Source organism: Pelmatolapia mariae, linkage group LG8, assembly GCF_036321145.2.
Source record: "Pelmatolapia mariae isolate MD_Pm_ZW linkage group LG8, Pm_UMD_F_2, whole genome shotgun sequence".
Taxonomy (NCBI): domain Eukaryota; kingdom Metazoa; phylum Chordata; class Actinopteri; order Cichliformes; family Cichlidae; genus Pelmatolapia; species Pelmatolapia mariae.
In genome coordinates, this window is record NC_086234.1 from 28,797,793 (window position 1) to 28,810,556 (window position 12,764).

Here is a 12,764-nt window from a genome sequence, read left to right on the forward strand (position 1 = left end):
GAAATGCTTCTGAGTATGTTTTCCAAGTATTTACATTTTACACTGTTGCTAATTCAGTTCCCGATTAACTTCAGAGAGCACTTTAAGATTCTGGTTTTGTCTTTTAGAACAAACACAAGCCTACATCAGTGAAATCTGCACATCCTTTAAGTCACATGGTCAGGGGCTATTGACCACATGACTTAAAACCATACACAATGGCACACAGCCATACACAACCTTGTATGGCTGTTCTCCCAAGCTCTGGAACGCTCTCCTACTGAGCCTGAGATCTGGACTCAGTGATGTCTTGTGAAAAGTACCTAAAACTCATCTAGAACTCTTTTTAGGCTTGCTTTTGTGTAATTTTTGTTTTGATTTGTTTCTTTAAACATTTTTGATGTGAAGCACTTTGTGATATTTATCTTGTTCTTAACATTACTTAAGAGTCTAATCTAGAAACATTTTTTCACAAGAATTTAAGCTAGACTTGTTACACATTGTGTCAAACACTTGTGACACAATGTTAAAGTGATCATTACTATTGGATTAGATAATTATTTGCAACAATATGGATACAAACTGTCTTCACCTCTTCCAGCTGACACACTTCATCACACACCACTGCTGCAGACAGACAGGCACTCTCCTCCCCTGAGTAGCAGCTGAACTCATGAACAGGAGTTGATGTTCGCATCACTGAATAACACTTAATGGGGTCAGTAAAGCTCCTGTTGTAACAACAGTGAGTCATAAATAGAATCACTAAATGTCAGCCTGGTCAGCACACACAGCAAACATAGGTTTTTAACGATTATCAATTATTCACTAGCCATGTTACCTGTCTTTTAAATTTTCATCAAAGTAGCAGCTAGTTGCTATGGCTAATAATAAAATGTTATTTGTTCCAGTGAATCTATATGCATGACAATATTGACAAACAATGTGGTATTAGGGAGACTGTCCTGATTCCAACATTTTGTTTGGGCTTTTTGTGTTTGCTGCCAGGAGGATCTTAAAAAAGTATTTGTTGGTAAAAAATAAATAAATAAATTTAATCTTTGAGTTAAACAGCAAACAATGTTTTAATTCAGCCTCATTGTTAGGTATGTTCAGTTTAAGATGGTTTATTGTCAGGCATTTTTTTGTGTAGGCTGAAAGGCAGGAAAACTGGAAAATCACCCATGGAAGCTATTTTTTTTTTTTCATTCTTATTGTTGAGTCATGAACACGACCTTAACTGAGGCAAGCGAGGCCTTTTTGAATTAACATGGTGGTCTGTTGCAAACGTCATAGATTGCTTAGAGTCAGACCTACTTTTTAGCTTTTGTTTTTTTGTGTCTTCTTGTTTCAGCAAAAGTTACAATCTGTTATGATTCGGCACCTCTGATACAGCGCATCTATGCAGCAGTGCATTCAGGACTGGTCAGCGCTTTGTTTTTTCAAACTTGTGAAACCAGACAAGCCAACAGCACCGGAGGGCTACGCGATCTTCAGAGCCAGGTATAATGCACAAGAGCGTGGCAAGATCCACGGAAGAATGACTTCACACAATTTAAATTATTTATTTAAATATCACATTTAAAAATGTGATATTGTGATATCATTGCTGTTGTCCCACAATACATGTGGAATCGTGGATTGTTGTAAAACAAAAACAGTGTTGAGTAAAACTAGACCCCGAAAGAGGAGATACTAGCAGCTGGTGATGTGCAACCTAAATGTAAACACGACTCTTGTGTTTGCTTGTTGCACTCCATATGATAGGAAGAGCAGATGATGGATGAAAGCTACTGATGCTGATGGGCTTTAGGCAGCTGGTTAAAAGCTCGACCATGATTCCACATCACAAAAATCATTTTTCAGTTTCAATTTTGTGACAATTATGTGACAATATTGTGGCTCCTGTAAAGCCTGAAAAGGTAAAAGGTTAAGTTACTTGCCTTATTATTGAATTTAACTGTAAAGCAGTTATTTTAGATTTTTACTTCATTTTTCAGGGGGAACAACCAACCAACCAAACAAACAAACAAACAAACAAACAAAAACCTACCTAAGTAATTTTTAGGCCTACTTTCGATTTATGCCTTGCCACTAGGTGTAATACTGCAGCTGCTGACACCATGGTTAAATAGATTAGGCAGTGTGTAACTCATTAAAAAAGGGTGAAAATAAATGCCCTGTATTTACTCACACATATAAATGTGAGCTGGTGCTCCATGCTGCAAACGTCAGTGAAACATTGTTTTTTTTGGGGTTTTTTACTATATTGACAAAAATACTTTTACTGCAGCTTTTCTTGAAATATTGTGATATAATTCTGATAAATGGTAAAAAGTCTGGCACTCACAGTGCTTTTGAAACAATGCTGCTGAGCTATTTGTCTAGCTGACAGGATCTTAAAGATTATTTGTGCCTTCAGTTGCATTTTTAGTAAGTTTTGTGAACTAAAACTCAAGTTTTAGTTTTGGATCAAATATTAAAGATCTCTTTGATATATTTTATTTCTCTCCATTTAATATCTGTCAGCAGACTAGACAAGAAATGTTGAGAATAATGAATAATGACATAAAATAGCACTTTTAACATTGTTGTAAATATTCAATTTAAAAGCGTTCATTATAACCTTTAAATTTGTTACAATCTGACACCGTATAACTATGCAAGTTTGAGGAAAGGTTACTAACCTATGAAGGGAATAGAGGATAAGGAATCAAATGCATTCTGTGCCAGGTTGCCGCTGGACCTGCGGTTGGGAACAGTCTCTGCAGGGACAGGAGAGGTGCAGAGTGTCAAACCAGGCAGCTCTGTGGACTCCACAGGTGTGTTGTAGTGCGAATGTTGCAGAGTCTGAATGGGGGTATGACGACCTGGAAGCAGCTTCTGCCTTAGGACCACCTCTTGAGTCACGGATACAGGGGAGATGACTTCTCGGTGCTCCCCAAGCTCCATTATCTCCTCTTCTGATGCAGACTGAGGGGTAATGAACTTGGACCCTACATCAGTATCACCAGGGCTGTCTCTGGTGGCAGGCCTCCAGTCAAGGTGAGGGCTGCTGTAGCCAGGCTCTCTAAAGGAGTGGGCTTGCTGAAAGACATGACCAGCTTTGTGGGAAAAAGTAGGGCTGTAGCTTTTGTAACCCACTTGCTCTTCCTCTCTTCCTCTCCTTTTCTGGGGCTCTGCTACTTGCTGACCTGACTGTCTCTCACTGGGAGGCCCTGCAGAAGAGGTTGTGATAGATGATTTTCCTGTGCTTTGGTGCTGAGGTTCTGAGGTTCTCAGGTCTTTCTGTATGTTGAATTTTATCATGTTGGAGCTTTGTGAAGTCTGTTCAGAATGTGCACTGACCAGAGCGGAGGCTTGGGCCAGTGTTTCCATAGAACGTCCGTAGTTGTGCTCATATTCGGCATAGGCTGCCAGCAGGGTCTCTGAACAGGACTTCTTTGCTGGTCCTGATGAACTACCACAGCTGCTGAACCAACAGGAATAGTGGGCAGCAGCAGCTGCCTGGTGATGCAGGAGGGTTTCTCTTCTCCGTTGCTCTAAAGAAGCCACAGCAGTAGCTGATGGTTTGGGAGTAACTGTCAAGCCCATCCCCAGCTCAGCTAAATGATCCTGAGATATACTGCGATACTGGGGTGAGATGCATTCTGTGCCATGAGTGTGGCTATAGTCTGACAGTGCCTGGTGGTAGAGGGTGCCAACATGGGCAGGAGCTTTCCGAGGTGGAGGTAGAGTTGCAGAAGCGATGGCTGCATTGTGGTTAACAAAGTGAAAGTCCAGTGCGGTAACGGCAGATGAGGACCGTCCGCGGTGTCCCCCCAACGGGGAAAATCGAACGCTTGGATCCTCAGGACTCCTAAACCAACACACGGGGGGAGTAGAAGCAGCAGGGTGGCGGTTGTCTAATGGTGGGGTGACAGGGCTGGCTCGACACTGCCAGTTGTCAAGGGAGCTGTAAATGTTGTGGCTAGTCTGTGAGGAAGTAGAGCTGGGCTTGTTCGGCGGGTAGTAAGGAGGTGGTGGCTCTGGGAGGTTTCGGGCTTTACCTGAGTATGGCTCATTGCCTTTCATGTAGGCATCCTTGGAGTATGCCTGAGGACAGCAGGGGGGAGGAGACAATGTAAAATCGAAATACAGGATGAACAGCAGGGACAGCAAGAGGGCAGAGTGGGCAGAGTCAGTCAGGATGCACCATGCAGCACTTTTTCTGGATTTTTGTCTGTAAATCTTTACCGTACAACCAACATTGGAACCCAGCTTGTAAAACTTCAAAGCATTTTCAACAGGTTCTTTGTTGGGTGATCTATTTTTATCTCATCCCCTTCTCTTTTAACAGAATTAATTAATTACACAGTTACCTGTGCATGCCAGCTGTTAATGAAGTCCTTTCTGTCCATGCACAAACATTTGAACAGTTTCTGAATGAACTGAAGCAGAAATTTAAACCCCTGTTGTTACACTGATGGCTAGCTCACTGATGGTTACACAAGTCACAAGGGAAAAGAAGAGAAGAAGAGAATATTAAAGAAAGACTATACTCACACTTACCAACTGCAACACATCCTCATCTTTTGGCATAATAGAGAGCTCCAGAATGTTTTCACTACAAAAGAAAAAAAATACCATAAAAAATGAGTCTAATCCTTGATAAAGAATTTAGATGTAATCAATGAGATGTAAAAAAAAAAAAAAAAATCTCCAACCTGTTTTGGATGAGTGCTATAACCTGAGAGTAGGTTTTCCCCAGAATGCTCTGCCCGTTCACCATCACCAGTCTGTCCCCTGGAAGACACAAAGGCACACACACTAAGACAGGAAAGGAAAATAAAAGATGCATGCACAGGGTTTTTTGTTTGGTTTACTAAAGGACCTAAAGTGTTCCCAGAAAATATCTCCCACACTATTAGACCACCAGCAGGCTGAACCATTAACATGAGGCAGGATAGATCATTACTTTCATGTTGTTTAAGCAAAATTCTCAGATCAGGCAACATTGTTGCAAACTTCTGTCGTCCAATTATGGTGAGCTCATGCCAAAGCATCAACTCCCTGTTTGTAGCTGACAGGAATGGTGCACAGTGTGGTCTTCTGCTGCTGTAGTACATCTGCTTCAAGGTTTTGCGCATTTCGAGATGCTCTTTTGCATACCTTGTTTTAACGAGTGTTTATTTGAGTTACTGCAGTCCTAACATCTCAACCCAGTCTAGCCATTCACCACTTTTTCAAACATTGGCACTAAACTCTCTAGTTGTTGTGTGGGAACAGTTTCTGATTGTCAGCTGTTCAAATTTCAGCTAATGGTCTTGACCGTATCCACATGCCTATGTGCCGTGTTGTTGTTTTTACGTTAGCAATCAGTTGAACAGTGGCACTTGGCAAATGTCTTAGTAGTGTGTATATAGCACTCCTCTAGTCTTACTAACCACTTAAAGGGCTTTAGACTACATTTATTTGCATCAAATAGGTAAATCTACTGGTTCTTATATATAGCACTTTACTGCTCTCTAACTGAGCACTCAAAGCACTTTATCCAAGATGCCTCACTCACCCATTCATACAAGAACTATTTTTCTATGATTAAGTGCTTTCTACCTATATTTCACACAGAGATTGTCATGGACCCCCGTGTCTGCCCAGCCGGCCCCGCAAGGCTACATGTATTTTGTATTCTTTCTCTCCCTCTCCCTCTCTCCTCTCTGCCTGGGCGGAGCTCACTGCGGGCTCCCGCCCTTGGCCCACACACCTGTTCACGATTAGCTGTCATTACCTGTCCACTATTTGAGGCTGGGACGCAGATCCTGTCATCGCTGGATGATTGTGCGACACACGTTAGTGATCCTCTCAGCTCCCATGAATCTTTGCTTAAGTGTTTTATGACTTGTGAGTAATTTCCCTCTCCTGTGTGATAGTTTTCCTCCCCGGACCTGTGACCTTCCTGCTGTGCAAACGTGTGTGAGTTTGGGGGTGAAGACGAGAACGAGTGGGAGAGAGCTTCCCCTTGGACCTTTGGAACCCTGGATTTCCCCCCTCACTGTATATATTCTGCACTGGTGTTGCAAATAAACTGTGTTTGGAAACATCAACCTGCTCTGCGCTTGAGTCCCTGCTATTGACCGTGACAGAGATGGATATATCAAAAAGCAACTTGGAATTATTATCTTGCCCAAGAATATTTGCCATGCAGACTGGAGCAGGCAGGGACTGAAACACCAGCCTTCCACTCAGTAGATGACCTGCTCTGGATGATCTGATATTGTCGTGTTGGTGTTGTTCCCAGATCAAAATAGTAAATGTTGTTCCAGGATCAACATTGCAAGTGACCAATCAGAATGTTGTGACGTTATTCTTTGGCGCGCCAAGCCATTCGTGCATTTATGAAATTCCAATGTTGCAAGGACAATATCAATTCTGCTTAGCGTTTATTAAAGGGTTGGGGTTAGGGTTAGGGTCAGGGTCCGCTGATCGGCGGACAGAGGCGGTTTCTCGCAGCTTAAGTACAGTTTTTTGTTTTACGGCGTTTTTTTCCGAAGTCGCAAAAGTATGACGTCACAACATTCTGATTGGTCACTTGCAATGTTGATCCTGGAACAGCATTTACTATGTCTATCTGGGAACAACACCAACACGACGATATCAGATCGTGCACCTGCTCTGCCTCCTGAGCTACAGCCACCCAAATTTGGTAACTTTTGAACCCATTTATTCATTGATAGACAATAGTGTTGGGGAGTAACGGAACACATGTACTGCCGTTACGTATTTAAAATACAAAATATGAGTAACTGTATTCCGTTACAGTTACCGTTTAAAAAGGCGGTATTTAGAATACAGTTACTTTGTTGAAATAAATGGATTACACGGCGGTACTTTCCTGTTTCATATTGTCACGAGTCAGGACTGTTTGGGTTTGTTTGACAGCTATGTTCTTTTGTTCCAGGCGGCAGCGTTAGGGTTGCCATGGTTACAGGGTGACGCTCTCTCTCTCTGCGTGTTTCCTGGGTGAGAGAGCGCCTTTTTGTTGTTGTTGTTGTGCTAAGCTAATAGGCAGAATGCTACAGGCATAGCCCTAAAGAATGTAGCCTCATGGGCAGTGTAGTCCGTGCTGCAGGGAGAATGGACTGCCATACCCGTTATGTGTCTGTGAGCACGAGGAGGGAGAAAAAGGAAAAGTACGAGCTGTCACCGAGCAGAAACGGGAGCTGGAAGCATGTAAATATAATAATAACCACTGCAGCCAAGAAGAGTGCCTGACGAGTGCAGTTGTAAGTAAGCTATTAAGACTCGACTGTACACTGTGTTCGTGTTTTCCTCCGAAATAATAAGTTCCGTTGGAGCAGCCTTTCAACGCCTCTCTTTGTCTCTCGCTAGCAAAGTTGACCCAGACAACAAAGTAAAGCTATTTTTCGGCTATGAGCCCGACACGGAACCCGACCTATTAGCCAGAGGTCCCTTTACTACGGTTCGGAGCCGCGGACCTTCAGTAATAGTAATAAATCACTTTCATGTAGTTGTAAACAGCATGATAATATATTAAGTAATCCAAAGTATTCAGAATACGTTACTCTCATTGAGTAACGTAACGGAATACGTTACAAAATTCATTTTGGGGCATGTATTCTGTAATCTGTAGTGGAATACATTTTAAAAGTAACCTTCCCAACACTGATTGATAGTGTGTTATTAGTCTCTGAACAAACTTTTTCAGTCTTACTACTCGAAGACAAGTAAAGACAAGAAATTTCAATCTGTCCATTCATCCATTGTCTTCCACTTATCCAATTCAGTTTGATGAGTGGACTGGAGGCTGTTCCAGCTGCCATAGTGTGAGAGGCGGGGTATACCCTGGACAGGTTGCAAGTATTTGCAGAGCTAACACAGAAAGAATGACAACCATTCACATTCACACCTATTTGTAATTTATACTCAGGAATTGACCTAATATCACTGACTGCACATCTTTGTGTTTTGGGGTTTGTTTGTTTTGTTTTTGTTTTGTTTTTTTTGTTTTGTTTTTTTGTGTGTGTTTCTGTCTTGTTTTTATGGACATGAAGTCTGCCAATAAAGATTGAATTTGGACACTGTAGTCCTCTTTCTTTCTGTTCTTGACATTGTTCCAAATACAAAATTAACATATACATGATATGATAACATACAGATATAGGTGTGAATCTGTCATAAAATTACATTGTTATATGTTATTATAATAATTCAGTTTTAGATTATACCATAATCTTTTAAAAAGATTTATGACTTGCCAGTAAATTTTATCCATGTTGACATGTATGACCCCAGACAGATAGGTACAAGACTAAACAACTATTCAGATCGTTACTGAGAATAGATCTGAATAGTTTTATAGGCTGATGATCGTGTACTTCATTCTATTGTGGGCTATTATCACATATTTTGGCTGGCTGGATTAAGATGTTGTAATTAGGGCTGGGTATCGTCACTGATTTTTTTAGAACTGATTGAATTCTGATTCACAGTGTCCCGATTCGATTCAATTCAATTCAGTTCAATTCAATTCAGTTCAATTTTGACTCAGACAGTTAGAAATATTATAATTATGATAATTTATCAGTACATAGCCATAATTTTATATCTATGTAAAAAAACAAAGCTGATGCTCATGAGACTTCATCAGAGGTCTTTGTCTCAAAGTAACTGACGATAAAACACAGAAAAACATGAAGGAGATTTTCCTGCCCTGTCTTTTTATAGCAAATAACCTTAAAAATATTCTGCAGTATATTCTGCATATGAACATTACCTGATGCTGCTGAAGTGAAGCAGAACAAAGTTACAAAGGTTTTACTAGAGACACAGCTAAGAGTTTTACAATTAGGTATAATTTGTAAAAGCTCAAATTTCTTCCGTACTGAACAGCAGAAATTTGAGGGTAATAACAAAGCAAATAATGGAGGAAACAGAGATTTTTGATGGTAAACTAGTCTTGAAATAAACTGAGAGAGCGCTGTGCAGGAAGTGTGATGAACTGATGACGATGTTCTTCTGCTGCTGGTTCAGTGAATTTTGGTCGGAGAGTGACGAAACCTACAGCTTCAGAATCTGCGAGATGTCCCAGCGGCATATCTGCATATGTGCTGTTGGGTTGCGCTTTGTGTTTACATGTTTTTGGCGAATCCATTACCTGCTCTTTAATCGTTTGCTGTTTTAGTTGCTTGGTGGTTGTTGAAATTGTTTTGTGAGCTTTAACCTGAGATTCCGGCATTTCTGGCAAAATTCATTTATATTAGATTGGAACAGACAATCTAAAAACATAATGCCGCTAACCAAAGCTGTTACCGTCTGTTTTTAGGTAGCTGGAAATTTCACATTTTTAACCACAGAATGAAGTGTGTCATTCATGTTGTGAAGATGCATGTATCCTACCTGTACACAGTCCAGCTTGTTGGGCAGGACCATTTTCTTTCACACTCTTCACAAAGATCGTGTCCATTGGCTCCAACCAAGACCTCTGGCAACCTGGTTAAAGTACCATTAAAGCCCACAGTGTTATATCGGATCTAAGTAAATGTAAAAACAAACAAAATAAACCCTTATTCTCATTGTTTGTTGTTTGGGGAGCTGGTCTCCTAATAATTGGAAGGTTGGTGATTTGATCCTTGGCTGCCCCAGTCTGCATGTCAAGTATCCTTGGGCAAGACATTAACCCCTAGTTGCTCTCTAATGGATCACATGTGTGTGAATGTTGCACTTAAACTTCTATGAAGGGGTGAATGAGGCATGCTGTATAAAGCGCTTTGAGTGCTCTGGGAGAGTAGTAAAGCGCTATATAAGATCCAGTCCATTTACCACATTACAAAACATAACACAATAGGGGCCCAAGGACATGTTGAGACACTTAGAAGAAATATTGATGCGATTCATTATATAAATCCGACCTCCTATAAATGTGTAAACATTTGGGAAAAAATGGGGGGTTGATTAAGTTAGCAGAAACAGCAAACACCTACCTTTTCCATTTCCATTCTCTTCATCCTGTGAAAGAAACAGGGCAGGTGTTAAGATAAGAAAGACCACAGGGCACTGCTTCAGGTCTGGCTGCTGCCTTTCTGCCTCCATGGCATTCTGCCCGAGTTTCCCATAAACACACTCACACATTAACATGCTGCTTTCTGTCAGTTTGATTGGTGGTATAATTGGTCCACGTCAGGCTTTTGATACTATGCTGAAATATTTGATTCTTGACCTTGGCACCTAAAGCCCTCTGTAAATACACTGAGCCCTGCTGCTACACCACACAAAAATGGCTAAACAATAAAAAATGTTCTAAATAAATTACTACTACTACTACTACTACTAATAATGATAATAATAATAAACACTGATTTAGTATTTTAGGACAACTCCTCACTCCCCTTTTGCCACTTACCAGATGACATCATTAACATGATATTAATGATGTCTGTTAGTAGCTAAGAGAACGTCATTAGTCCTAATAAGCTAAAAAAAAAAAACCCCAAACAAACAAGGTATATGATATAGGTATATGGGGTTAAGTTATACAGATTCAGATTTTTTAAGTTTAGTTTTGATTCCAGAAAACAATCAGTGCAAGAGAAGTTGCTAAATGTGCTAGAATAACATAGGTAGTCTTACCAGAATGTTCAATAGTTGTTCCACACCTCATAAGTTACCAAAGTTTTATTTAACAAAATTCGATTGACCCTGTGAGCTCAAATTATTGTCAGGAAACCCCAATCCTAAATAACCCTAGGCAATCAGAATATGGAGTGTTGGTTTTAATAACAATTCTAACATACATCAAAATATATTCACATTTTATTAATAACAAGTCAGTTTTGCCATTTTTCAAAATATGGCTTAGACCTCAGAGAGTTAATGTAATGCAGATTTCAAATACAAGAAAAGTTCAAAGTTCAAGTGCATCTAATGAAAGCAGTATTTTACCTTAAGGTTATTGAGGAAGGACTTTGGTGGGTAGACAATAAAATGCCGCAGAGTAAAGCCAAATCCCTGTGAGTTCTTCTGCAGAAAAATTGTCCGTGGGCCGTGCCACAATACGCCCTCCACCTCGCTTGATGATAGTGGCCGACACCTGTTCTCATTGGATGACAATATGCCATCTCTCTTCTCTTTAGCCTATAGAGGAGATGGAATAAATGTTTAGATCAGTAATCATTAGCTTCTCTTTTTCTCTTGAAAGGATATCAAGATGGATGAAATGTTACTGTGTGAACCTTGAAGTGATGTTTATCACAAGTATCATTTTCAGGCCACAAAGTTGAACACATTTAAGGAAGCATGAGTTGGTGGATGCGGGTGGTTCAGTAACTGAGGACACTGCCTGATCTGACCATTATAAAATCCAACCAACTGCAGGATACATCATAGTTTTAATAAAGAAACTTTACCAGCGACCTCACATATGATTCTGCTTTTTACTTCCAGCCAACAATGTAAGAGTTAAAAATATATACCTATAAATAAGTCTTGCAACAACAGGAACATATCAGGGCTTGTAAACACACATCTGGAAAATAAGATAAACAACTGACAAAGGAGGTAAAGGGTTCAGAAGGTGAAACGTTTTACGTTTTACATTCTACATTTCTCCAGGACCGTAGCCCAACATCAAATCAGTTCAAGCAGGCGATGCACTATGTGTACTACATGATGTTTAAGGTTCATAAGGATATTCTGTATGTAAACATGCCTGGCCACTAAAGGTAAAATACACATCATCATTTGATTGTTAGGTTTGGGGAAATGAGTGAGAGCATAGCAGATCATCTGATGCAACGTCTATTTGGCAGAAAGTGTAACTGAATATAGAGATAAGTTTAGGTGATTACCAATGATTTCCATTTACTGCTAAACACATTGGAAAGGTCACATGGAAATTTTTCACAGAAGACAGTGATGGTGATGGCTATTAGATGGTGATTTTATTTAGTTTCATATAAAAACTGGAATGTAATAACTTTTATATACATATTTTAAAAGCAATGCAACACTAGCACACTCTACAGCACTGAACAGGTAGTTTCTGCTCAGGGCTTTCCATTGTTCACAGCCTTTCAGAACTCTGCCATGACAGAACAACAACAACAACAATAATAACTTTATTTGTATAGCACTTTTAAACACTAAAGCACTTCACAGTTTTAAAAAAAAGCCACATACAGAAGTTAAGTAAACATGTTCAAACATACAGTCAAACATTCTTCCAACATACACGCATACAGTTGCAAACTATGACCAAAAATAAAAGGGAAAAGATTAAGGAAAGGTTAAGGACTGCTGAAAATTGGGTTTCAGCAGTCATTTTAAACAAATAATAGAGTCAGCCAAGCTGGTAACTGATCTCCTCTGATTGTAAAATTAGAGTGAGGGACAGCAAGAAAAGCCCTGGTTAGAGGATCAGAGAGGCTGGCTGCAGTGAAAGGTCTCAGAAGTTCTGCTGCTTAAGCAGGGGCCTGTCACTGTAGCGCTTTACTCACTGGAAGTCAGTGAAGGAATCTGAGAATAGGTGTAAGGTATGCTATGAACCTGTAAACATTAACACTAAAACTCCTGATTATTACTGGGTTGTAGTGGAGACACAGCTCTTGTTGGTGGCCATGATTATCAACATGAATATTCAATGGCTCAGTTTGATGCAGAAGCTGAAGTTTGTTATCTGCACAAGTTTTAGGTCCGTAGTGAACCTGCAGAGGAGTACAAATGGTCAAAAGTCTTTGAGTGATCTAAGCAAAGCAACTGCACTGGAACTTGTTCACAGATGGACAAAA

General features: G+C 40.2%; 1 protein-coding gene across 8 annotated transcripts in view; it reads right to left on the minus strand.

Moving 5' to 3' along the window:
* The window catches only part of arhgap23b (Rho GTPase activating protein 23b), a 70,148-nt gene that overhangs the window by 22,093 nt on the left and 35,291 nt on the right, over positions 1-12,764 (minus strand). For 4 of the 8 annotated variants that reach the window (XM_063481749.1, XM_063481748.1, XM_063481745.1 and 1 more), the window contains exons 2-7: positions 10,921-11,112; positions 9,963-9,987; positions 9,379-9,471; positions 4,686-4,764; positions 4,525-4,585; positions 2,667-4,074 (exon numbers count right to left, since the gene is read on the minus strand). In XM_063481749.1, the coding sequence (XP_063337819.1) occupies positions 2,667-4,074; positions 4,525-4,585; positions 4,686-4,764; positions 9,379-9,471; positions 9,963-9,987; positions 10,921-11,112 (1,858 nt within the window). The remainder of the gene's footprint in view (positions 1-2,666; positions 4,075-4,524; positions 4,586-4,685; positions 4,765-9,378; positions 9,472-9,962; positions 9,988-10,920; positions 11,113-12,764) is intronic. The other 4 variants (XM_063481747.1, XM_063481746.1, XM_063481752.1 and 1 more) reach the window with 4 other exon arrangements.